Source organism: Aedes albopictus, chromosome 3 (genome assembly GCF_035046485.1).
Source record: "Aedes albopictus strain Foshan chromosome 3, AalbF5, whole genome shotgun sequence".
NCBI lineage: Eukaryota > Metazoa > Arthropoda > Insecta > Diptera > Culicidae > Aedes > Aedes albopictus.
The window spans coordinates 319,717,390-319,742,564 of record NC_085138.1 but is presented as its reverse complement, the minus strand read 5'-3'; the positions used below and the strand labels follow the sequence as shown (position 1 = coordinate 319,742,564).

Genomic DNA, 25,175 nt, shown 5'->3' with positions numbered 1-25,175 from the left:
CTAAAACACGAAGGATTCGCCGATGAAATTTTTAAAGTAATTGCAAAACAATCTTCTAAAGAAATAATTAAAGCAGTTTATGAAAAAAATGCCGCAGAAAAAAATACCGAAAAATGTTTTGAAAAAATTTCCAACCTATATAACGAAGAAATTCTCAAAAAAAAAAATGATGAAGAGGATTCAAAGGAGTTGTCAAAGAAGTTCCTAAAGCCATTGCAGCTTGAATTTTAAAAAGTATTGCTGATAAATTTCTTTGAAGAAATTGAAAGATAAATTTCCAAATAAACTACCCTACAAATTACAAAGAAATTTTCAAAAAAAAAAAGACAGTTACACCGTCTTCGACCTTGCGGCCTCTACAGACACATATAACACCCAGTGGCCCAGTGGAGAATTTTCCGTTTGACGAAAAGTTTTCCCCGACTGGAGCGGGAATCGAACCCACACTCCGAGGCTTACGAGACACCTAAACGACTGACGCTGCTAACCGCTCGGCCACGAAGCCCAAATTTCCTAACAAATTGCCGATAAAATTCCCAAGGAATATCCGATAGATTTTCCGAAAAAAAATACCAAAGGAATAGCTAGTAGGTAAGAATCGCTGAAGTAAATGATGCAATAAATGTTCTCAATGGTTTCAAATAATCGAATAACAAAATGTTGTCTACTACACCAAATTTAGCAAATATGTTGTTGTTATTGGCAGTACAAATGATTGCCTTCAGTCAAAAGTAGTTTTCATAAAAAATGCTGAGTTTGATCCGAAAAACAAAATTTACTGTATTAAATTATGTATATTCAAATTGTTGGGAAGGAATTCAGGATTAGGATTTTAAAATATTTAGCAATTAATTTTGTGAACTACCATACTAAGCGAAGTACATCCATCCATGAACATAATAAAAGGTGATCATACAGTTAGCAGTTAATATTTCGTTATTCACCAAATCAAACAAAATTGCACAGAGAGCCAATAGAAAATATTCGAGATTTTCTAGCTACCAATAATTCAACATACTTAAGTCAATAGACGTACTTCAAACATTCTCAGAGTTATAGAGGAGGGGAAGGAATGTTAGTTAGACAGCAGTAGTTACTATAGGCCGAGTACACTTGGAGCAAAGGAGTACTTGTTACTTGGGTAAGTAAGATCTAATTTTCGATAATCCCGAATATAGTTGCATCCGTCGTTCAAAAAGTGATCATTCAGAGGGAAATGTATGTAAAAATAAAAAGGCGCATCGAGGTGCTCTAGAAAACCCCATGGAAGCCAACAATGACGACGACACGACCCAGTCATCATCATCATCCTCCTTCTCCCCACCCTGCACCACAAACGAAACGAGTAAAAATCCATATTGCGGTGGCTGGTAATTCGATATTTTTATTTACATTTTATTTATCTCCCTTTCCAATGAGCACTGCTGTTCTCTTGGATTGAGCTGCTGCTGGCTGCTTTTACTTGCCCGTCTGTCTGTGTCTTTCTGTCTGGGGGACACTCCTCGTCAAAGTGCATGAGGATAGGAAGCCGCCGCCGTCAGCCAGCCACGAAGGGAAACAAAACCGACTGACTGACGACGTCTTCGGTCTCTGATGCTAGTCCCTTTCCAACAATGGACTTTCTTCATGAGCATCTCTTGTAAGAGAAGGTTAAAGGCAAGATTCGAACCCTGATTAGATTTGTATCGCGCCTTAAATTTGGTGTCTAATGAGGATGGAGTGCCTCAATGCTCGAGCTATTGCTATAATAACGACGACGACGACAGAAACAATAAGCTCAATTAGTGACAATTTTTCAGCTAGACAATTGACACACAAATGTATGAAGACAGTTGTAAAAATTTCATGTGATGGAATTCGTCAAAATCAAGTCCTTTGTGTTGAGCGAAATTGAATCGGTTTCGTACAAATTGGATTCATCAGAAGTATTTCATATCTTTTTGACATTTCGCAAAGTGATCTACCGTCAAGGCGCCATTCACCGTGGGGGCTCCATTCACCGTGTGCCTTCAAATATTTTTTCATTATTTCCATATTATGATTGAATGATATGATAATTTCCCTTCAATTTCACCAATACAACACTAATGTATTGTTACCATGTCAAAACGCTCATTAGAAACATTTAAAAGTATCATTTTGACACTAAAGTGTGTTTACATGAAGCGGGTTTCTGCTCGTTCACTGCATTCATAGTGAAAAAACGAAAACTGCGCTAAGGTGATTTAAGCGATAAACTCAATGTAGTAACGTTTTTATTCCACCAAGAAGCAATTAAATTCACATATTAGGTATGTATTTTGCATTACCGAAGTAAGTTTAACAAGAAAGTACGATTACTCGTACTTTTTGATTGAAACAAAAAGGCACGGTGAATGGGTACCCTAAAAATCAATGGTCTCCATTCACCGTGCCCCATATTGTCCCATATATCTAGAAAAAATCGAAAATTTGAACAATCGTTTTTCTAATAAAATCTTGCAAGTTATTACTTGAAATTAATTTAAACGAAGAAAATTCCCTTGGCTAGGTTGTTTTGATCATTTTTAAACAAAGTAGAATAAAATATCTCATACACGGTGAATGGGTCCCTACTACCACGGTGAATGGTGACCTACCACGGAATTAGGCGACCCTACTAGCTTTTACTAATTGTACTATATCACCAAATTTTGTGAAAAATTTTCTACTTCTGTGGATATTGCTTTAATTTTAACCTATAATGAAGGCAATTAAAAGTGGCACCAACAATGTTTATAAGACTACTGTCATATTACAGCCCTTATTTGCCCCGAATCGTCTTAGATCCACGGTGAATGGTGCCTTGACGGTACTTACTCTTTGTGCTCTGCTGCTCTATCCCGTTGCCGTCGGTTTTTGAACCAATTCGAAACCTGAAAAGGGAAATTCAATCACAGTATTAGAAAAACGTGTCTTTGGTACTGTTTGAGTGACTGTTCCATCTGTTCAGCAGGGTGCTCGCAATGTTATCTCACTCTGAACGAAAGATTGGTGCATTGTTTGATGTGTTGTTATTGTATTTTTGGTTAACATCGGTGCCATGGTCACTTGGGTTTCGTATACGATGAATTTAGTAGTGTAAGTTTTCCGGGACAGTTCATATATCTATGGATATAGCAGCTTGAAAGGACGACCTGAGTTAGATGGAATGTTACTTCCCAATGGCACCTGATGATCCAACTATCTACCCTTGGACTGCTCGGACTACTTCCGGTTGTTTACAACAATCACCTCAGTTTTGTGGTGAACAAATTCCAGTTTTCTGGAACAGCTCGATCAAGTAGGCAGCAATCAGTTCCACCACCACTTTCGATTGATTCACCGTAGACATTCAGCGTAATATTGTCAGCAAAGCCGACGATGGTCACGCCTTGATCTGGGTACTTGACATTCATATCACAAAACCCAGGACAGAACCTTGCGGAGTTCCAGAGATTATGTGAAAGCACCTTTAACCCACAGAGGTGTTGTATATCAGTACTCCATTTCTTGAAGAAGTTTCCGAGAATCTTTTTCAAGTAATCTGGTACTCTAAGGCGCAGGAGCGCACAATTGAACGCATTCCTTACATCTAGGGTCACTACTGCACAGTAGCGAATTCCTCTCCTCTTGAGATATCTCGGCAGTTTTAGTAACCGACAAGATAGCATCCACAATCGACCTCCCCTTCCGGGAGCTAAACGGGTTACACATCCTTGGTGTACCTCAGCAGTCTGTTGAGGATGTTCCTTCATGCACCCTGCCCGTCGCGTTGAGCAAGCAAATTTGTCTATATGCCAACGACGGGTCACCGAGTGGTTTCCCCGCATTTGGCAATATGACCAGACTCTGCCGCTTCCAAACCTCTGGGTAGACTTTCCCTTCCAGATATTTCAGATGCAGCATAGTATGGAGCCTCTGCAAGGGTTACTTCTAAGACCAGTTTCGTAACTCAGTCCGAACCTTGGGCCCTCTACGCAAAATGATTTTGCAATTCCCGCAAGTTCCACATTGGAAGCTCATCGCCACTACCAGTGCCCAGCGATCTTACGAAAGGAGGCAAAGGAAGCTGGAAGAGCCATAGAAGCCATTACGCCTCTCATCTTGGCCATCACGGTTCTCCTAGCCCGTAGGCAGGCGCGGTGCAGATTTGGAATCACTTGAGTCCATCAGTACGCCGGCGGTCTCCCATTCTTAGGGTGGTCTTGCCTAGGTATGGTAGCATCACATGCACTCGAGAGCACCGCTACCAGCCCGTCCCCGCTTAGACCGAGTCAGTTTTTCTCACGACAAATCGCCTTCCTAAATCCTAAATACATCGTCATTGAAGTATGATGTCTTCCACCTACGCGGGCTTGGCCTTGGCCTAGCCGCCCCTTCCTCTACCTGCTGTCTGCTGCTGTTGTAATCGATACTGTAGCGAACCACAAGGTGATCGCTGTGAGTGTAAGCATCGTATTCCCTCCAGTTCGAACTACTTGTTGGACCACGACTACAAAAAGTAACGCCGATGATCGACTCTGCACCGTACCGACTAAAGATACTTTTGGTACCGATGTAAGCTAGCTCAACATCTAGCTTGGCTAGCTAGTGCCTCTAGCAAGATCTGACCTCGCTGGTTCGTAAAATGGCTTCCCCATTCCACGGCCCAGGCATTCACCTGCTATTACCACCGGCCTTTGCCTTGTCAGCACGGTCGTCATAAAATCCAGTATCTTAGTGAACTGTTCGAGCGACCGTGAAGGCGCATAGCAGCTACAAAAGAAGACCTCGTTCATTTTGGCGACCACGAAGTCCTCGTAAGATGTAGACCTAACTTCTGGACGGGGTATTTACCCATTGTCTATATCGCCGGCAATTTTCGGGACCCATCAGCGACCCAGTTGTCATCACTCGACTACTCGAGTACTCAGTATGGGTGTGCTATGACGGCAGTATTCGTCCTCCACGCAGCGACTGCCTGACACAGTAGAGTAGTTGGGCTGCGTCACAGTGGTTCAGATTCAGCTGCGTTACCTGCACTGTGACTAGTAATCAGCTTGTGACTGTCACTGTGGCTCTTCTGAAGACCGGGCACCTGCTTCACGGCCCTCGCCTCCACATCGCCTACATAGCTTGGGGGTCATCCAAATATGAAATCCATCGTTTAAGGGGAGGGGAGTCTGAGAAAGTGTGACACTACATGTATCAAGTATAAGGAAGTGCGTTACACAGGAGGAGGGAGGATCTAAAATTCCCAAAAAATTATCGATGTCATATTTGAATCACCCCTTGCTTCTGTCAGGGCCTTTACAGTCCCATGACTTGTATCCTGATTACAGACACTTGAAGCAAGTGATGGCTCATGTATGGACAGTTGACATATCGACCAGTCCACCGTAAGCTTCCCTACTTTAACGGACTTGTTAGCGTCCTCCACAGATAGCCACTTGTGTCCCTGTCGGGCCTTTCCGTAGCCAAACGGCTACGGTGGCCACCTGCACCTCGCACCGTTGCTGTAGTGCTGTGTAGAGCTTCCTCCGCGTCAGTGATATCATCTAGGTGATTCACCTTCATAGTCGCCACCGCTGTGGAGAGCCCTCACCACGACACCCTCGCTGAGCACCCCTTCCGTCAGACGCTTTGTAGACAGCGCCCTTGCGCTTCTTGTCGCGCTTGTGCTCAAGGATCATTTCGATTATATGAGTACGTCTCATATTGCGTTCGTCGGTCACCAGATAAGCGCGTCACCCTGCTGGCGGCTGATGTCTGCCCTACTACCTTTTTTTAGCCTGGTGTCGCTACGCTCCTGTTCCTCCGACTTCTTCTTCTTATTTTCCCTGGCCAGTAAGGTCCAGGAGGCATTCTCCCCCTGACCCGACCTAAACTGTGGTGCTAGCTGTGGTAGCTTCACGACCTATCAAAGGTCACAATCACCTGTCCCTTCGATCCGGGACTCCTCACTAGGATCCAACTTACCGGTACTTCTGCCGAGTTTCTCCAGCGATTGCTTGCCATAAGCAATCACGTCCAGCATACTCTCCTTAGGACTACCCGCGATTGCGAAGGCCTACGTTTGGGTAGACTTCGGTACCTTAAGTTTCACGGGTTCTATAGCACTGCCACAGTTGTCATGAGTTTCTCATGGTCCTGCTTGGCCGCCATCTTAGTCTTACGAAGTCTCATCAGGGCCTGCTTGAGGTCTTTACTGATGTTAGAGCTCGAGGACGCAAAGTCAATGATGGAGTCAAGCTGCTGCACAGTCAACTACATTGTAGAGAGCCCATCTCTAATTTTATTGATGACCCTCATGTTCCTTTCATGACCTTTCACAGCAAGACCTAGCACAAGACGAAGATCTAGCTAACTCACTTCTAGCGAAGGGGTTAACCTCTCCACTACCGTGGTATCGTAGAGGAGACGAATGTGCGTTTGCGTTTGCGGTTTTCGTACCTTCGGCGTCCAGGAAGACTGGCCATGGTCTTATATCCCGTTTACATAAGCGTTTCCCTTTTTTCTCAATAACTGAGTAAAGCTAACAACATGCGACTTTGGCTCCTTGTCGAGTAGTCTTCGAAAAATATCTCAGTAACCAAATGTCCAATCGAAATAAAAATTCAGAGAGTCCTATTAGGATGTTATAGCTTTCATTTGGAGCTTAGAGAACTCAAATCGGTTTACAGACGACTAAGAAACGTGAGTGCCTTTTTTTTAACATACGCGCACATATGGACATTTGCTCAGTTCGTCGAGCTGATTTGATTGGTATATAAGAGTCAGTCTTCTGTGCCTTTGATCGAAAGACGGTTTTTCGAGCGATATTTATACCCTTCTCATGGGTGTAAGAAGGTAAAAAGGTGAAGTGTGTAAAGGAAGTGTAAAAAGACACATATGTATGTACTGAATTCTCTGATAGATTCTATAGTTAAGGAGAAACTTCATAGAATACAGGGGCGGACCTGGTGTGATGGTTAAAGCGCATGCCTTCCACGCCGAGGACCTGGGATCGAATCCCACGCCCGACAAACTCACAAAATGTGAGTTCTTCCTTCGGAATGAAAGTAAAGCGTGGATCCCGAGATGAACTAGCCAAGGGCTAAAAATCTCGTTAATGCAGACAAAAAAATCAGAGAATACAAACATGGCTGCCACAATGGCCGACTTGAGCCCCTACTCACGTTTTCAAGAAAATTCGTAAACAAATGCTCTCGATTTGGAAAAGCTGCCTCTTTTTGCGAGTTACTCTCTTCCGTGGATTTCTCCTGGAGTTTTTGCCTTTATCGTACACCAAGGTGTACCGAAAGGCTATATTCATTTTTCATTTATTTAGTTAACATCAAATTCATGATAATACTGAATCAACAATTTGCCGCCATAATACTCGATTTGCAGCTGCAGCTCTCCAACGTCGGTCACGCCCAACACTCTCCAGATCACGCTCCACCTGGTCCGCCCACCGTGCTCTCTGCGCTCCACGCCTTCTTGTACCAACCGGATGGTTAGCAAACACCAACTTTGCAGGGTTGTTGTCCGGCATTCTTGCCCATCGTATCCTTCCGGCTTTGGCCACTTTCTGGATGCTGGGTTCGCCGTAAAGTGCAGCGAGCTCGTGGTTCATCCTTCTCCGCCACACACTGTTCTCCTGCACGCCGCCGAAGATCGTCCTTAGCACGCATCGTTCGAAAACTCCGAGTGCTTGCAGGTCCTCCTCGAGCATCGTCCATGTCTCGTGTCCGTAGAGAACCACCGGTCTTATTAACGTCTTGTACATGGTACATTTGGTGCGGGGGGGGGGGGGGGAATCTTTTTTGACCGCAGTTTCTTCTGGAGCCCATAGTAGGCACGACTTCCACTGATGATGCGCCTTCGTATTTCACGGCTCACGTTATTGTCAGCCGTTAGCAAGGAACCGAGGTAGACGAATTCTTCTACCACCTCGAAAGTATCCCCGTCTATCGTAACATTGCTGCCAAGGCTTGTCCTGTCTCGCTCAGTCCCACCTACCAGCATGTACTTTGTCTTAGCCGCATTCACCACCAGTCCGACCTTTGCTGCTTCACGTTTCAGGCGGGTGTACTGTTCTGCCACCGTTCCAAATGCTCTAGCAATAATACTAACCAAATGTTCTAGCAATAATGTCATCCGCAAAACAGACAAATTGGCTGGATTTCGTGAAGATCGTACCACGGCTGTTGAGCCCGGCTCGTCGCATAACACCTTCCAGGGCGTTGTTGAATAGTAGGCAGGAAAGTCCATCACCTTGTCGTAGTCCCCGTCGAGATTCAAATGAACTGGATAGTTCACCCGAAATCCTTACGCTGTTCTGCACACCGTCCATCGTTGCTCTTATCAGTCTAGTCAGCTTCCCGGGAAAGCTGTTCTCGTCCATAATTTTCCATAGCTCTGTGCGGTCGATACTGTCGTATGCCGCTTTGAAGTCGATGAACAGGTGAAGCGTGGGGCCTGGTATTCACGGCATTTTTGGAGGATTTGCCGTACGGTGAAGATCTGGTCCGTTGTCGACCGGCCGTCGATGAAACCGGCTTGGTAACTTCCCACGAACTCATTTACTTTAGGTGAAAGACGACGGAAGATGATCTGGGATAGCACTTTGTACGCGGCATTCAAAACGGTGATCGCTCGAAATTTCTCACACATTAACTTGTCGCTTTTCTTGTGGATGGGACAGATTATCCCTTCCTTCCACTCCTCCGGTAGCTGTTCGGTTTCCCAGATCTTGACTACCAACTGGTGCAGACAGGTGGCCAACTTTTCCGGGCCCATCTTGATGAGTTCTGCTGCGATACCGTCCTTACCAGCTGCTTTGTTGGTTTTGAGCTGGTGGATGGCATCCTTAACTTACCTCAGCGTGGGAGTTGGTTCGTTCCCGTCCTCTGCTGCACCAACATAGTCGTTTCCTCCGCTGCCTTGGTCCTCCGTGCCTACATTCTCTTCACCATTCAGGTGCTCATCGAAGTGCTGCTTCCACCTTTCGATCACCTCACGTTTGTCCGTCAGGAGGCTCCCGATTCCGTTTGTTGTGGTGATCTCCAGGTGTAACGATACGGGAGGCTGTGCTGGAAGAAGGTGCTACGAATGGCCATGTTCTTGGAGGCGGCGAAATCGATGAGGCGTAGGCCATTTTCGTTCGTCAGCTGGTGGGCGCTGAACTTTCCAATCGTCGGTCTGAATTCCTCCTCCTGGCCTACCTGAGCGTTTAGATCCCCTATGATGATCTTGACGTCGTGGTTTGGGCAGCGGTCGTACTCACGTTCGAGCTGCGCGTAAAATGCGTCTTTGTCATCATCAGTGCTTCCGGAATGAGGGCTGTGCACGTTTATTATGCTAATGTTGAAGAATCGGCCCTTGATACTCAACCTGCACATTCTTTCGTCGATCGGCCACCAACCGATCACGCGCCTCTGCATGTCGCCCATCACTATAAAAGCTGTTCCCAGCTCACGTGTGTTGCCGCAACTCTGGTAGATGGTATGATTACCTCTAAACGTTCGCACCATAGATCCTGTCCAACACACCTCCTGCAGCGCTACGATTCCGAACCCGCGGTCCTTCAGTATATCGGCGAGTATGCGGGTGCTCCCGATGAAGTTGAGAGATCTGCAGTTCCACGTACCGAGCTTCCAATCGCAAGTCCCTTTTTGTCGCTGTGGTCTTCGCCATTGGTATCGGTTCGCATGCTTCTCTTGTTGATTTTCCAGTGCTAGTCTTTTTTGGCTCGCAGGGCCTGACACCAACCCACTAACCCAGGGAGCTGGGCTTACCTTCCCGGAAGCTACGGGTTCTGCATTGGCATTTCCTCCAACTACAGTGCTAAATAGCTAGGCTCGAGCGCCAGTCTTCGCCGGGGGTGGTGTTTTTAATGGGCGCCCAGGAGATAATATTTTACCTGAGCTTCCACCCCCAGGGTTTCTATCTAATTCCCGTCTAACTAAGCACCGACCAATGATGGTCGAGTTTATTCCTTCATCTCACCTAACCTCATGAAAAATTTGGTATCAATTACTAATTTATAAATAAGATTTCATATCATGTGAAGAAATATTGTGAAAGAACTACAATTTCCTTAAAATAATAAGATTGAATAATTGTTCCTCGAATTTTGTTTTCAAAACAGAAAAAAAGTGTGAATTCCTAAGTGAAGTGAAATTTTGAGCAAGTATTCGATTTTCAGTAGTGTAGTGTAGGGGCTGGTTATTGATAGTCTACATCTTTTTACTTCTATCTCATGAGCCATTGGCAAACGTAAGTTGAAATATCTGTAATTATTGACTATTTTCCGTCTGATATGACAGGAATTAGCGCATATGACGAAGTAGATTTCTACCCTAGGAATGTTCCTAGGGATTCTTGCAGGAATTCTTCTTGGGGCTCCTTCCGGAGTTCCTGCTGGGATTCCTACAGAAATCATTGCTGCGTTACCTCCATGAATTTCTGCCGGAGTTCTCCCAGAAGCTTCAGCTGGAGTTCCTCCAGGAATTCCTCCGGCAATTTCATTTTTTCAACGCATTACTCCTGTGATACCTCCAGAAGTTTTTCTTGAGATTCTTTCAGAAACTCCTGCTGGGATTCCTTCATAAATTCTTGTTGGTATTCCTGCAGGACTTTTTACAGAAACTTCTTTAGAAATGTACCGAGTAGTTTCTAAAATTATTTCCCCAATAACTCCTCTTAGAAATACTCCGCGGATTTATTTCTAATTCCTTCAGGAAATTCTTTGAAAAAAAAAATATCAATGGATATTTTCAGTTATTTCTCAAGGAATTACTCAAGCAATGTATCTAAGAATTCCTAACGGGATTTCTCTTGTGCTTTCTTCCTGAATTCTTGAAGTGATTTTTCTGGAAACTCTTGCTGGAAATTTTCCTGGAATTCATACCAGAATTTTCCAAGCCTACTCCCACTTCGGAGATTGCTATAAAGATTCCTTCAGAAATTATCCAAGTGTTTTACCTGGAAACTTCACTAGATGTTTTTACAAGAATTACGGGATTCTTTCACGAATTTCTCTAGAAATTCAGTGATTCCTTTAGGGATTTTTAAAGGTTTCTCTAGGGATTCTTCCACAAATATGTCCGCAAAGATTCCCCTTATAATCCAGGAATTCCTCCATGAACTTCACCATGGATTCCTTAGGGTTTGTGCTAACAGTTGTGATAAGCGTGCTTTTCCTTTTCTGGTTTAAACGCTCTCAACTATAAGCGTCCAACGTCTAGCTGGCGGTCATTAGCAAAGTTCCAAAATTTGCACAAAGGTGACATTGAAAACATTAAGGCATAGATAGATACATTGAAAAAATGAATTCATCAGATGGATTCTTAATTTTGACAATGGAGTATATTTTTCTGGAACGACCTAAAGGTCAAGTTGTTCTGATGGCAGTCTCATCCTCAAATATAAGGAATAAAAAAAAATAAAGCAAACATTGTAGCGAAGAAATATCGACATAAATCTCATTAAAACGATCCTTTCCACTCTTCTTTGATGAATCAATCTTCTCACTCGCGCTTCACCGAAGTCAACGAGAACGCACCCCGACCCATCAGCGTATAGTGGATTGAATCAACAAAGCCCAAAAATATGGAAAAAGTATCCAATTACAATCCACCTATTTTGGGTTCGAGGATGGGCTTCCTCTTTCGAACAACGACAGCAGGAGCAGCAGCAGCAGCAGGAAAAAGACAACAATGAATTACGATGGCAAAAGGCACCCTTGAACTGGTTCGAGAATATATGTAGTTCATCAAAATCGAGCTGAAGAAGCTCAAGCGCCAGGACGCGATCGTTACGCTCGGTGGATGAGATAACTCATTCAGACTTCCTTTGTACTCTATGGTACACTGAAAAATAAATTGATATTTTTTTTCTCTAGAGAACCAAAATTATGATCTCATAATCACGTTGTATCGAAAATGTACTGGTATTTTGAATAAGGCTACTTCGATCAATGAAAACGTTCATTCTGTGAGGTGGCATCACGATTTATATTGAAATTGATGCGATTTTTCTCTCAGTGTGTGGACTTACCTGGGTAGTGGTTAATCCGGTTGCTTCGGCCAGTTCCCGTTTTTCCCTCGGCGAGGGATAAGGATTATGCGTGTACCAATCTCGCAGAACCGATCTTGATTTTTCCTGGAAGATAGCGCCGAGCGCGGATGGACCCAGAGAAACAAAGAAAAATGAGGTAAGACAAACAGAACGTTCGCATTAATATCGTCGGATCGGAAAATTTTCCGCTTCAATTGAATTTTGTGATGTATTTTCATTCTCTGTTCAGATTGAAAATATAACAAGATTCTACTTTTATGGTGGATTAAAAATAAAACTACAAAAAAAATCGACCCCAGACACCTGACTTACCTTGAAGCAGTAACTGGTTTCTTCTCCGTCCCATATCGTGCGGGGTAGAGGAAACTTACGCCGAACTCGGTATTTGCCAACGGCTCCTAACGGTCGCCCTCGCAGCTTCTCGGCTTCGACATAGTGTGCTGAAACAAAAAAAAAAAAAAAAAATTTTCAGGTTAGCCTTTTTGTTTGACTGTTGTTTAAAAAAAATATTCAAAATATTTTTCTTTAAAAAAATACAAATTGCTTCAAATTGTAGAAAAAGTGTTGATGATGACTATAGTCTAAAGCTTTGACGAGCTCATCAGCTACAGCAATATTTCTAAAAGTGTGCAAAGCAGTTGGAACACATTTGGTAAAATGCTGGACACAACTCGTTCCCTGTCACTTTCGCTGTTCAGCAATGACGGATGATATCAGTTCGGTTTGATCTCTCAAAGTTTAGAAGCATTAAAAAACGAATAAAACAGAACCAACTTTGACTGAACCAAAGCGACAAACAAAAAAAAACAACGGCAGACGCATCACGGTGATAAATGCTTAGGAATTTCAAGGTATAAAACGCGGAAGAAGTTATGCAAAACGAGTGTCCGAGAATTTAATCTGGTTGGTAAAATCTGCAAAAAGACATCAAAGCAATAAGTCATCAATAGCGATGTCCATTAGGATATATGATGTGATTGCAATCAGCTTCGAAATGTATTTTCTTTGTTTTGTTGAAACTTCCCAAAAGTAAAATGATCGAGAAAGCCAAAAAAATGTTTTCGTTTTTCAAAATATGTTCAACTAGCTACAACTTTACAACGTAAAGTATATCAAGAAATCAATAAATTAAAAAAAAATCAAAACACTTTACGAAAAGTTACAGTTAGTTGAACAGTTTTTGAAAAGTGCCAATTTTTCCTGTCCCTATAATTTTAGCTATCCCCTGTCCTGTACTTCCTCTCGTTTCACCCTTCTTACATCATAAGAAAGGTATAAATATCGCTCGGATAAACAACTTTAAATCCGAAGGGCCGATTCTTATATAACAATCATCTCAGCTCGACGAACTGAGTAAATGTATGCATGTGTGTATGCGCATGTGTATGTGTGTGTGTGTGCGTTACAAAAAAGTCACTCACGTTTCTCAGCCGTCTGTCAACCGATTTGGGTTCTCTTAGCACCAAATGAAAGCTACAACATTCTAGTAGAACGCTCTGAAATTTTATTTCGATTGGACATTTGATTACTGAGATATCTTTTGAAGAGTATTTGGGAGCAGTCGAACTTATCTATTAGAGAGATTTTTGGCATTCATAATAATTTTCTCAGCCATCAGATTTGGGATCATTTAGCACCAAATGTAAGCTACAATATCCTAGTAGAGCGCTTTAAAATTTTATTTCAATTGGACATTTAGTTACCGAGACATCGTTCGAAAAGTACCATTTGAGATACTTTTGACAAAATATGTCTTAATAAATTTCTCAGCCACTTCTCTGTCCACCGATTTGGGTTTTTTTAGCACATTTTTATTCCACATTTGATCACATTTAACACATTTATATGATTTGACCTTTTATTTTCAAAAAATCATATCTCAAAAACTAAAGAACATACATCTCTGATTTTTTGATATGTTACGCCAAATTTCCTGAATTTTCTGATAAAAATATAAAACCAGGGTACCTCTTTGGTCCCTAGACCATGAAAACGTGAAAAGCTAATATATTTGCATATTTTATAGTACTGTTTACATTTTAGCCCCTTTAACGTATTTTTCCTAAAAACTACAATTCAATAGCTTTGAAACAAAAAAAAAAGAAGTTTAAAATCGGTCAACTGGTTCAAAAGTTACGATTTTTAAAAATTTTTAGTTTTGAAAAACCTTAATTTTTTGGACCACCCTATATGAAAATTGGTCACCCTAATGACTAAATAAAAAAATACGGGTCTAATTATGTCCGACGAACTACAAGCCCACCAAGTTTCACGACAATCGGAGATGCACTATATCGTTTTTCTATGGAATGGCTGAATATATATAATAACTACATATAGTTTAAGAATATTTCATCACAGCTTGTAATCAGGCGTTGTTCAAACGAAAGTGGAGAAGTTATTCAGCAATCTTCTCTTCAAGCGACACACAGGCTTTACAGTGAGAAGTAACTTGTTTTATATCAGCGCTGCATTAAACTTTTATTCAGCTATGATAGATCTACTGGCACGGTAAATGCTGGGTATGCTGCCCATTGTGATCCACTAGCCTCTGCCCAGCAACTCCTATCCCTACCTCCACGAGGTACCGGCCGCAAACTATGAGCAACCTTAGGGAAGAACGGGTAACCAACCCCAGTGGGAACTTTGGTCGTAGGCAGACAGGGAAGGGGGGGTTTGCTTCGGTAAACCTGAGCGTCTGTTCTCCAGGAGGAGCGGCTCACAACAGCGTCTGATCCCCATGTTAGGGGCGGCTGATCTACGTCCGAGTGCCAGGGAAGGACTCTAAGCTCAACTGTGCACTATGGTCCTCCGGAAAGTAGGGGGTTGGTGTCAGGCCCTACGAGCCAGCCGTAAAAAACCATTGTAACGGAAAATCAGCAACAGAATAATACGAACCAAGACCAACGGCAACGACCCCAGCGAACAAAAAGGACTTGCGATTGGAAACTCGGTACGTGGAACTGCCGATCTCTCAACTTCATTGGGAGCACCCGCATACTCGCCGATCTACTGAAGGACCGCGGGTTCGGAAATCGTAGCGCTGCAGGAGGTTTGTTGGACAGGATCCATGGTGCGAACGTTTAGAGGTAATCATACCATCTACCAGAGCTGCGGCAATACGCGAGCTGGGAACAGCTTTCATCGTGATGGGTGATATGCAGAGGCGCGTGATCGGTTGGTGGCCGATCGACGAAAGAATGTGCAGGTTGAGGATCAAAGGCCGATTCTTCAACTTCAGCATAATAAACGTGCACAGCCCTCACTCCGGAAGTACTGATGATGACAAGGACGAATTTTACGCGCAGCTCGAACGCGAGTACGATCGCTGCCCAAGCCACGACGTCAAGATCATCATAGGTGATTTGAACGCTCAGGTAGGCCAGGAGGAGGAATTCAGACCGACGATTGGTAAGTTCAGCGCCCACCAGCAGAGGAACGAAAACGGCCGACGAATCTTTGATTTCGCCGCCTCCAAAAATATGGCCATACGTAGCACCTTTTTCCATCACAGCCTCCCTTATCGTTACACCTGGAGATCACCACAGCAGACAGAATCACAAATCGACCACGTTCTGATTGACGGACGGCACTTCTCCGACATTATCGACGTCAGGACCTAACATCGACTCCGACCACTATCTGGTGATGGTCAAACTGCGCCCAAAACTCTCCGTCATCAACAATGTACGGTACCGGCGACCGCCACGGTACAACCTAGAGCGACTAAAACAACCGAATGTCGCCTCAGCATACGCGCAGAATCTCGAGGCCGCGTTGCCAGACGAGGGCGAGCTCGATGAGGCCCCTCTAGAGGACTGCTGGAGGACAGTGAAAGCAGCCATCAACGACGCAGCCGAGAGCACCATCGGGTACGTGGAACGGAATCGACGGAACGAATGGTTCGATGAAGAGTGCAGAACGGTTTTGGAGGAGAAGAACGCAACGAGGGCGGTAATGCTGCAGCAAGGGACTCGGCAGAACGTGGAACGTTATAAACAGAAGCGGAAACAGCAGACCCGCCTCTTTCGGGAGAAAAAGCGCCGCCTGGAAGAAGCGGAGTGTGAAGAAATGGAACTGTTGTGCCGTTCCCAAGAATCACGGAAGTTCTATCAGAAGCTTAACCCATCCCGCAACGGCTTCGTGCCGCGAGCCGAAATATGCAGGGATAAAGACGGAGGCCTCTTGACGGACGGACGTGAGGTGATCGAAAGATGGAAGCAGCACTTCGATCAGCACCTGAACGGCGTGGAGAACGTAGGCACGGGAGCCCACGGCAGCGGAGGAAACGGCGACGCCAGTGCAGCGGAGGACAGAAATGAACCAACTCCCACGCTGAGGGAAGTTAAGGATGCCATTCACCAGCTCAAAACCAACAAAGCAGCTGGTAAGGATGGTATCGCAGCTGAACTCATCAAGATGGGCCCAGAAAAGTTGGCCACCTGTCTTCATCGGCTGATAGTCAGGATCTGGGAAACCGAAAAGCTACCGGAGGAGTGGAAGGAAGGGGAAATCTGCGCCATTCACAAGAAACGCGACCATTTGGAATGTGAGAACTTCAGGGCGATCACTATTTTGAATGCTGCGTACAAAGTGCTATCCCAGATCATCTTCCGTCGTCTGTCACCTAAAACGAATGAGTTCGTGGGAAGTTGTCGAGCCGGCTTCATCGACGGCCGGTCGACAACGGACAGATCTTCACCGTACCACAAATCCTCCAGAAATGCCGTGAGTACCAGGTCCCAACGCATCACCTGTTCATCGACTTCAAAGCGGCATACGACAGTATCGACCACGCAAAGCTATGGAGAATCATGGACGGAAACGGCTTACCTGGGAAGCTGACTAGACTGCAACGATGGACGGTGTGCAAAACTGCGTATGGATTTCGGGTGAATTATCCAGTTCATTCGAATCTCGCCGGGGACTGCGACAAGGTAACGGACTCTCAGCCTTCTCTTCAACATCCAGAATCTGCCAGGTGTGATGCGACGATCCGGGCTCAACAGCCGGGGTACGATTTTCACAAAATCCGGTCAATTTGTGTGCCTTGCGGACGACATGGACATTATCGCCAAAACATTTGGAACGGTGGCAGAACTGTACCCGCCAGAAACGCGAAGCAGAAAAAAATCGGACTTACGGTGAACGCGTCGAAAACGAAGTAAAGCCTGTATCTGCAATAATCGGGACACAGAAATATGGCTGTAACTCTGCAATACATACATTAAAATTGCTCAAATTTTGCCTGATAATATCTTAAGATGTGTTCATTTCACCTTCAAAATTTCATGTGAATCGGTGAAGTACCTTTTGCTGCAGCAATGAAACAGTAGAACGCGAGCAATTGAATTTTGTACAGCCCCTGGTTTAGCTTGTCAGCGCAGTAACTTTTGAATTTGATAAAGGAAATGACTGAAATTTTGAACACAAACCTCTCAATCTGCTTTTCTTACATAGGCAAAATTTCAAAAAAATCGATGCACTATCAACAATTTTATTGTCGAAACATTTATTGGGGCTGACCGTGATTTTAGCCCTTCAGACATCAATTAGTGAGCACCTCATATTGTTTCGATTGTATTGTTGAAAGTACTACACCAATATTCATCAAATTTTGCAGGCATAATATACACATAATCAACTACCTTCTGTAAAAATTTCATGAAAATTGACAGAGATATTCAAAAGTTATGAATGGGCAAACATCGCACATAAAAAAGATGAAACATTTTCATTAACACTATCCCCTATCAACACCAGTAACTTTCAAACCAATTGATAAAAGTTGATGAAATTTTGCAAGAAAGTGTCTCTATAAGTATCATAACTGCTCACGAAGTTTCATAATTATCCTCACAGAACTTTGAATTGTAGCGGAAACGAACCATCTAGTTTGCGAATGAAAATTGGTGATGATTGTACAAAATCTTAAAAACGTCGTCTGTTTGTTTTTCATCCACAGTTAAAAGTAATGCATCGATATGAATGAAATTTTGCACAAATAATAAACATACACCAAAGAGTTCTCTGTTAATTTTTGGCCAATTTTTATTGATTCAGTACAGAGTTACTGCCGTACTTTTGTGTCCCGATTATTGCGGATACAGGCTTTACATGCTGGTATCTGGAACCGTAAACGACAGGGCAAGCCTAGGCAGCAGTGTTACAATAGACGGGGACACTTTCGAGGTGGTTGAGCACTTCGCCTACCTCGGGTCATTATTAACGGCTCCACAAGAATCTTCGGTCGAAAAAGATTCACCCTCCCTTAAGTGTAGAATTAGCTATAAGTTAAAATACACATTAATAAAAACAAAAAACAAATTCACCCTCCCCTCACACAAAGTGTACAACGGTACCATATACCGTAATCCAGGGGAAAGTTGATTACTTTTCTTCTATACTTCTCAATAACATCAGATACAATGCATATGATTCTACACTAATATTTTTAAAACATCATATGAATGAATAAAAGCATTTTGTGATTCAGCTGATATACAAGACGTTGATGGGAGGCGATTTTTTGAACGACAATTCTTTACACATCTAAAAAAAGGCATTTTTAATAATTTTAATATTAAATCTGACACAATTGGCATAAAAATCTTCAAAATTTCTTCAAATATATTCACACAATTGATTTACGTCAAAAGTTCTTCCGTTGAAACAAAACTGTAGCGTCCTCAGCGGTTGAAGAACGTGGATCCCATAGTAATCAAACTCCACCCCGCTAATCAACTACCCCCGACTACGGTACAAAACGATAAAACCGGTAGTTCTCTACGGACACGAGACCTGGACTATGATTGAGGAGCCTATGTCCTCCATGCAAGCACTCGAAGTGTTTGAGCGACGGGTGCTTCCCGAGCTGGAACAAATAACTGGCTCATAACTGCAGCATAACTAAGTCAGGTATCATACCTGAACAAGGTATTGATCGGTAGGTCTGGTTTTGAAAATAACTTATTTTGGTATTTTGTAGGTATTGAGTCACCGACAAAAAATACTTCAACGAGTTATTGGTTTGGTATTGAGGACTGCTTGAGGTATTATACAATTATGGAAAAATCACTATTTGTACTTATGGAAAAACGACCGATTATTATTTAGGTATTGCAATACCTGATGTCATTATTCACATAGTATTCATAGAATACACACCAGTTATTATTTTAGGTATTTTACCTCTTATGCAGGGCTTAATAATACCTCATTCAGGTTGTAGGTATTCTGTTTTCCATACCTGAATTTGTTATTCTTCAGCTATTTTCTCCTGCTCGGGTTAGGATTATCTTTGGCGGTGTGCAGGAGAACGGTGTGTGGCGGTGAATAATGAATCACGAGCTCGCTGCACTCTACGGCGAACCTAGCATCTGGAAGGTAGCTAAAGCTGGAAGAATACGATGGCCGGGGCATGTTGTAAGAATGTCGGAAAATAATCCTGCGAAGCTGGTGTTCGCAAAAGATCCGAATGCTACAAGAAGACCTGCGGAGGGCAGCGTGCAAAGTGAGCGGACCAGGGGCAGAACGACCTGACAAGTGTGGGACGCCGCTGAAGTTGGAGAACTGCATCCACGAACCGAGTGTTGTGGCGAAAAAATGTTGATTCAGTTTTATTATGATTGATGATCTAATGTAATAAATAATGATGATGATGATGATCATGATGATTAACCGATTGGCGTGAAAATGTGTATGCGGGTTTTTGGGGGCCGGAGAATGTTCTTAGCATCCCTCCCATCTATGGAAAGAGGGACTCTCATACAAATCGATTTGCGGGGGAGGGGCAGGGCGTTGTTCTTTTCTATGGAGCTGTATGTTAGAAACGCACTAGGCAAGCAGTACGATGATTGCAAAGAGAGCTAGTCACATATATGCAGTAGCGGAGCCAGGATCCTGATAATGGGGGGGCAGCGATTATTTGGCGTATCCAGTGTTATAGTAATTTGGCGGCAAGAGACATATTAAAAAAGCTTAAATCATGGGAAAGTTAGTTAGTTAGTTAATTTATTTTCGACACTTTACACATTAGTGTGCATTCGTGTCGGTAAACCATGGGAAAGGAATTCGGTTCATAATTTGGCGGCGGCACAATGTTGGTCATAGTCATAAGTTGGTACAAACTGTGCTTTTTTAAATACTATCGCATCACGGTTTATTTTAGAAAAAATCCTCCATAAACTTACTCAGAATTCCTTCAGAATTTTTTCGAGAGCTTTCTCCAGAAATTTCTCGAAGGATTCATTTAGAAAACCATTCACGAATTTCTTCAAAAATTCCTTCTGAAAAGTTTACATGATTTTCTTCAAAAATTCCTCCAGTGATTTCTTTAGAAGTATTCCATGAAATCTTAGGAAATTATGCCAGGGATTCCTTTTGAGATTTATCTGAGAATTTCTTTAAGAATTATTTCAAGGATTTCTTTAGTAAATCCATAAATTCATTCAGAAATTTCTCTGAAATTCCCAAAAGATTCATCCAAAAATTAAGAACTAAAAAAAACAAAGAACTCTGCCATAAATCCTTCCATGGATTCCATTCGAAATTTTTCCATGGGTTGCTTTAGAAAATCCTCTAATGATTTCTTTCAAAAAATCTTGCACGGATTCTTTCAGAAGGTTCTCCAGGGATTCTTTTAAAAATCATCCATGAACTGTTACAGAAATTCCTCCAGAGCTCCATAAGCTTCCGAAAAAAATGCTCCATAGATTCTTTCAAAAATCTCTCCTGAGATTCTTCCGGACAATCATCCATGGATTACTTCAAACATAGTTCAAGTAATTTCTTTCAGAAATTTCTCGAATAATTTCTTCAGAACATCCTTCTGAGTTCCCTTTATTTTTTTCGAGATTCATAATACATTTCCACCAAAGTTTCCTCTAGAAATTTTTCCAGTGATTCTTTCAAAAATCTCTCCAGAGATTTTTTAGAAAACCTTCTATGGATTTCTTACAAAACTGCACTATGGATATCTTCAGAAACTACTCCAGGATTAATTCATAAAAAATAAAAGGACCCTTTCAAAAATTGTTCAAGCTGAGTGGAATCATTAAGAAATTTCTCCAGGGCTTCCTTCAGATATGCCCTTAAAAACTTCTTCAGAAATTTATCCAAGAATTTGTTTAGGAAATTTTCCATGGATTCCTTCTGAAACTTCGCCTGGGATTACTTCAGATAGAAGACTTTAGAAAATCCCTCCGAAGGAATCAGAAGTTTGTCCAACGAATCCAGAAGCTTTAATTTTTTTTATTATTGAGATTTCCAGCCCTAGGCTGGCTCATCTTCGCATTCTGAAGTTCTTTTAAAGATTGATTCAGAAATTCTTTCAGCTAGCGATTTTTTTTTTTCAGAAAATATTCTGGTGATTCCTACAGGAACTCATACAGGATTTCTTCACGAACTCCTCCAGAGATTTCCTCGGGAATTTCCCCAAGGATTCCATTGGAAACATCCGCAGTAAAGTCTCCAGAAATTACTTCTTCGGTTCATCCAGAAAAACGAACAAGAATTCCCGCAGAGATTCTTGCATTACTAACTCCAGTGATTCTAGCGGGAATTGATCCAAGGATTCCTGCAGAAATTCATACAGAGCTTCTTGCGTTCCAGTATTCCTCTGTATATTTCTTCTGAAGTTCTTTCAGCGTTTCCTCCAAGGATACCTTTAGAAAATTTTCCACGGATTCAGAAAATTTCCAGAAATATTTTCTTGCCATTTCAACAGAAATTCAATTGGTAATTTTTCATGAGATTTTTCGGCTTTCTCCAGAAATATAAAAAAAATCCTCCTGGTACTCTATTGAAGGATTTCTTCAAGAACTCTTCTACAGTTTCTCAATAAATTCTTCTTGGAGTTCCACCAAGCGTTTTCCAGGAAGTTTTCCTTGTTATTCCTTCAGAAATTTCTTCAGATATTCCTCCTGAGATTCATTCAGGACTTTTCCTGGAATTCCTTCAAAAATACCTTCAGGGATTTTTACTGGAATTAGACTGGACATTTTTTCAAAAATTACTTCATGTATTCTCTTAGTTATTCCATGGATTCCTTTTGAAATTTCTTCAGGGATTTTTTTTTGGAAATATCTCCAGAGACTCTTTCAGTGTTTTAAGGATTTCTTTAGGAATATCAGTAAAAGTTGTTCCTTGGATTTTTCTTCGTAAAATTCTCCTAGAAATATCTCCTAGAAATACCTTTAAAAATCCTGCGGAAATTCCTCCAAGAGTTCCTCCAGCATATCCTTGAGAAATTCCTCCAGGGATTCTTGTAAAAATCCTTACAATGGTTCTTTTTAAAATTGTTCCTGTGATTCCATAAGAAATATCTCCTGTGACTCATACAAAGATTCCTCCAGACATTTTTTTTTCAGCAGTTCATCCAGAAATATCACAAACAAATACTGGAGTCGAGTCAAGTACAAGACACTGAAGACGACCTTACAGTTGAGGTCGAAATACGTATCTGTCAAAGGATACAAAATCTTAGTGGAATTCAAAGGAACAGTACTTGTAGTAGGCTATAGTAGGCATTGACTTAGGATACAGATTAGGTTTGACATTAGACTGGCTTAGAATGTAATAAACCACTGAAACAGCAAGACGTGTAATTATTGCTATAATTCAGAAGTGGGATAACACCATGTTCCTTCGAAGCCAAAAAACTTCCGCTGAACTGGAGAAAAATGCTACACCGAGTATTGGAGAAATGGAGAATCAGGGATATCTCGAAAATTCTGCCGAAACCGTCTACCCAAGTTACTCAAATGCTGCTGGCAGTGCTGTTAATTCTGTCGATTCGCTATCCAGGAGAGTGGAGGATGATATGCATTTTGAAATGAGGAAAAGTTCACTTGAAGAAGGCGGACAATTTGCTGCAGGTATCGTCGTATCAAGCGCAATGAATGCTGCAGCTGCCGCTGTCCAACCGACTGCCGGATCAGTGTCGAATTGCATTGGAAACGGTGGCGGAGACAATATTTGTGATGTGCGTAACAATAATCGTGGAAATTTGTCGGCTCAAGGAGAAATCTCAGGGATCAACGCAAGTCCTGTTGGTCAACCAGTTCATTTCAAACCAGAAGAAATTTCACTGATGCTGCCGTCGTATTCTGGAAGTGCTGAAGAAGATGTCAACCATTTTGTTGCTATACTTGAAAACACGAAACAAGCTTTGAATATCGATGATTTCATTATGAAGCTGGTTGTCATTCGTAATCTGAAAGCTAATGCTCTATCGTGGTTACACTCTCAAGCGGACTTTATGACGAAGGATTATGCTGAAATAATTAGAAGTTTGAAGGTGTTTTTCGACCGCCCAATCAATACGTTTGAGATTAGGAAGCGCTTGGAGAAGAAAACATGGTCTGGACTATTTGAAACCTTTGCCGATTACTGTCAAGCTAAGAAAGTTCTTGCCCAAAAATTGAAGATGCCGGATCAAGAATTAGTAGACTACATTGTGGAAGGCATTTTGGATCCCGTTCTTAAAAATCAAGCCAGAATGTCAAACTTCAAAACCGTTACAGAAATAGTTCAAGCTTTTCGCATGATTGGAAACGATTCAAGATATCAAGCCCCATTGAGAAATTCAGTCAAGTGCTACACCTGTAATCAGTTTGGACATGTTGCTGCTTGTTGCTGGAAGACGCGTGAAAATTTTGGACAACCGGAACGATATCGGAGAAATCCTGGTAATGGAATTGCTGCATCAAAACGAGTGAATGCTGTTGCAGAAAATGACTTAGCACTAGGAGATGGACGACATGGCATTGTAGATTTTCAGTTAGCTGATCATAACAGTAGACTTAAAGCTTTATTCGATACTGGAAGTCCAATTTCACTAATACGCCGAGGTTTGGTTGAAAAATTCAAAATTTCTAAATTTAATAACAGTAAATATTACCGGAGTATTAGTGGAAATAGACTTAAAATATTAGGCATTTTTAGAACTGAAATAATTATCCAAAATATTCGTTTCAGAGTTGAATTCCATGTAATCGCGGATAAGTTTATGGGACTCGTCGATGGCATAATCGGACGAGATGTGATCATGCGTCCAGATGTTCGAACGATTATTCAAAATGGAATCCGAATGTATGAGGATGATAAAAGGTATTTGCAGATTGAAAATCCATCAATGATAAAGGTAAATAGAAATCACATATGTAACATCAGTTCAGATACGTATAAAACTTTGATTAAGAATATTGGAAAAGTAACTGATGACCAAAAGGCAAAATTTTTAGAATATTTCAAAACTTATTATTACTTTAATAAAAAACCTTCAAAACCAGTTACAAACTATGAAATGACCATAAGTCTTAAAAAAGAAGAATATTTCCATTTTAAACCTAGAAGATTATCCTTTGCTCAGAAAAATAAAGTTGATGAAAAAATCGAAGAGCTTTTGAAAGAAGGAATCATTAAAGAAAGCAATTCACCTTATGCGAGTCCAATTGTATTAATTCCCAAAAAGGATAATGATTTCAGACTATGCGTTGATTATAGAAAATTGAATAAAAATACCGTTAGAGATAATTACCCATTGCCTATTATAGATGATTTAATTGATTCTTTGAGAGGTAAAACTGTTTTTTCAATTATTGATCTGAAATCCGGATTTCATCAAATAAGAATAGCTGAGGAATCCACTAAATATACATCGTTTGTAACACCAAAAGGCCAATATGAATATCTGCGTGTGCCATTTGGATTATGCAATGCTCCTGCAGTATTTCAACGATTTATAAACAAAATTTTTAAAGAATTAATTGGTGATGGTAAAATTATTGTTTATATTGATGACATTTTAATTGCAAGTAAAAATTTTGATGAACATTTTGAAACGTTGGCAAAAGTTTTTCAAATTTTAAATGATAATTTATTGGAAATAAATGTAAGTAAATGTCATTTTTTGTTTGACGAAATAGAATACTTAGGTTATACAATAAATAAATTTGGCAAAAAGCTTAATAATAGCCATATTGAAAATATTTCAAATTTTCCTGTTCCTAAAAATAGTAAAGAAGTTCAGAGATTTTTAGGCCTCACTAGCTATTTCAGAAAATTTGTCAAAAACTTTGCAACTATAGCGAGACCTTTGTATAACCTTTTGAGGAAAGACACAAAAT

At 41.7% G+C, this 25,175-nt stretch overlaps 1 protein-coding gene across 1 annotated transcript in view; it reads right to left on the bottom strand.

The window, feature by feature from the left end:
* Nucleotides 1-25,175, bottom strand: part of LOC109413612 (homeobox protein six1b) — a 110,113-nt gene that overhangs the window by 35,873 nt on the left and 49,065 nt on the right. The window contains exons 3-5 of the mRNA XM_062842676.1: nt 12,358-12,485; nt 12,025-12,129; nt 2,839-2,894 (exon numbers count right to left, since the gene is read on the bottom strand). Coding sequence (XP_062698660.1) covers nt 2,839-2,894; nt 12,025-12,129; nt 12,358-12,485 — 289 coding nt within the window. The remainder of the gene's footprint in view (nt 1-2,838; nt 2,895-12,024; nt 12,130-12,357; nt 12,486-25,175) is intronic.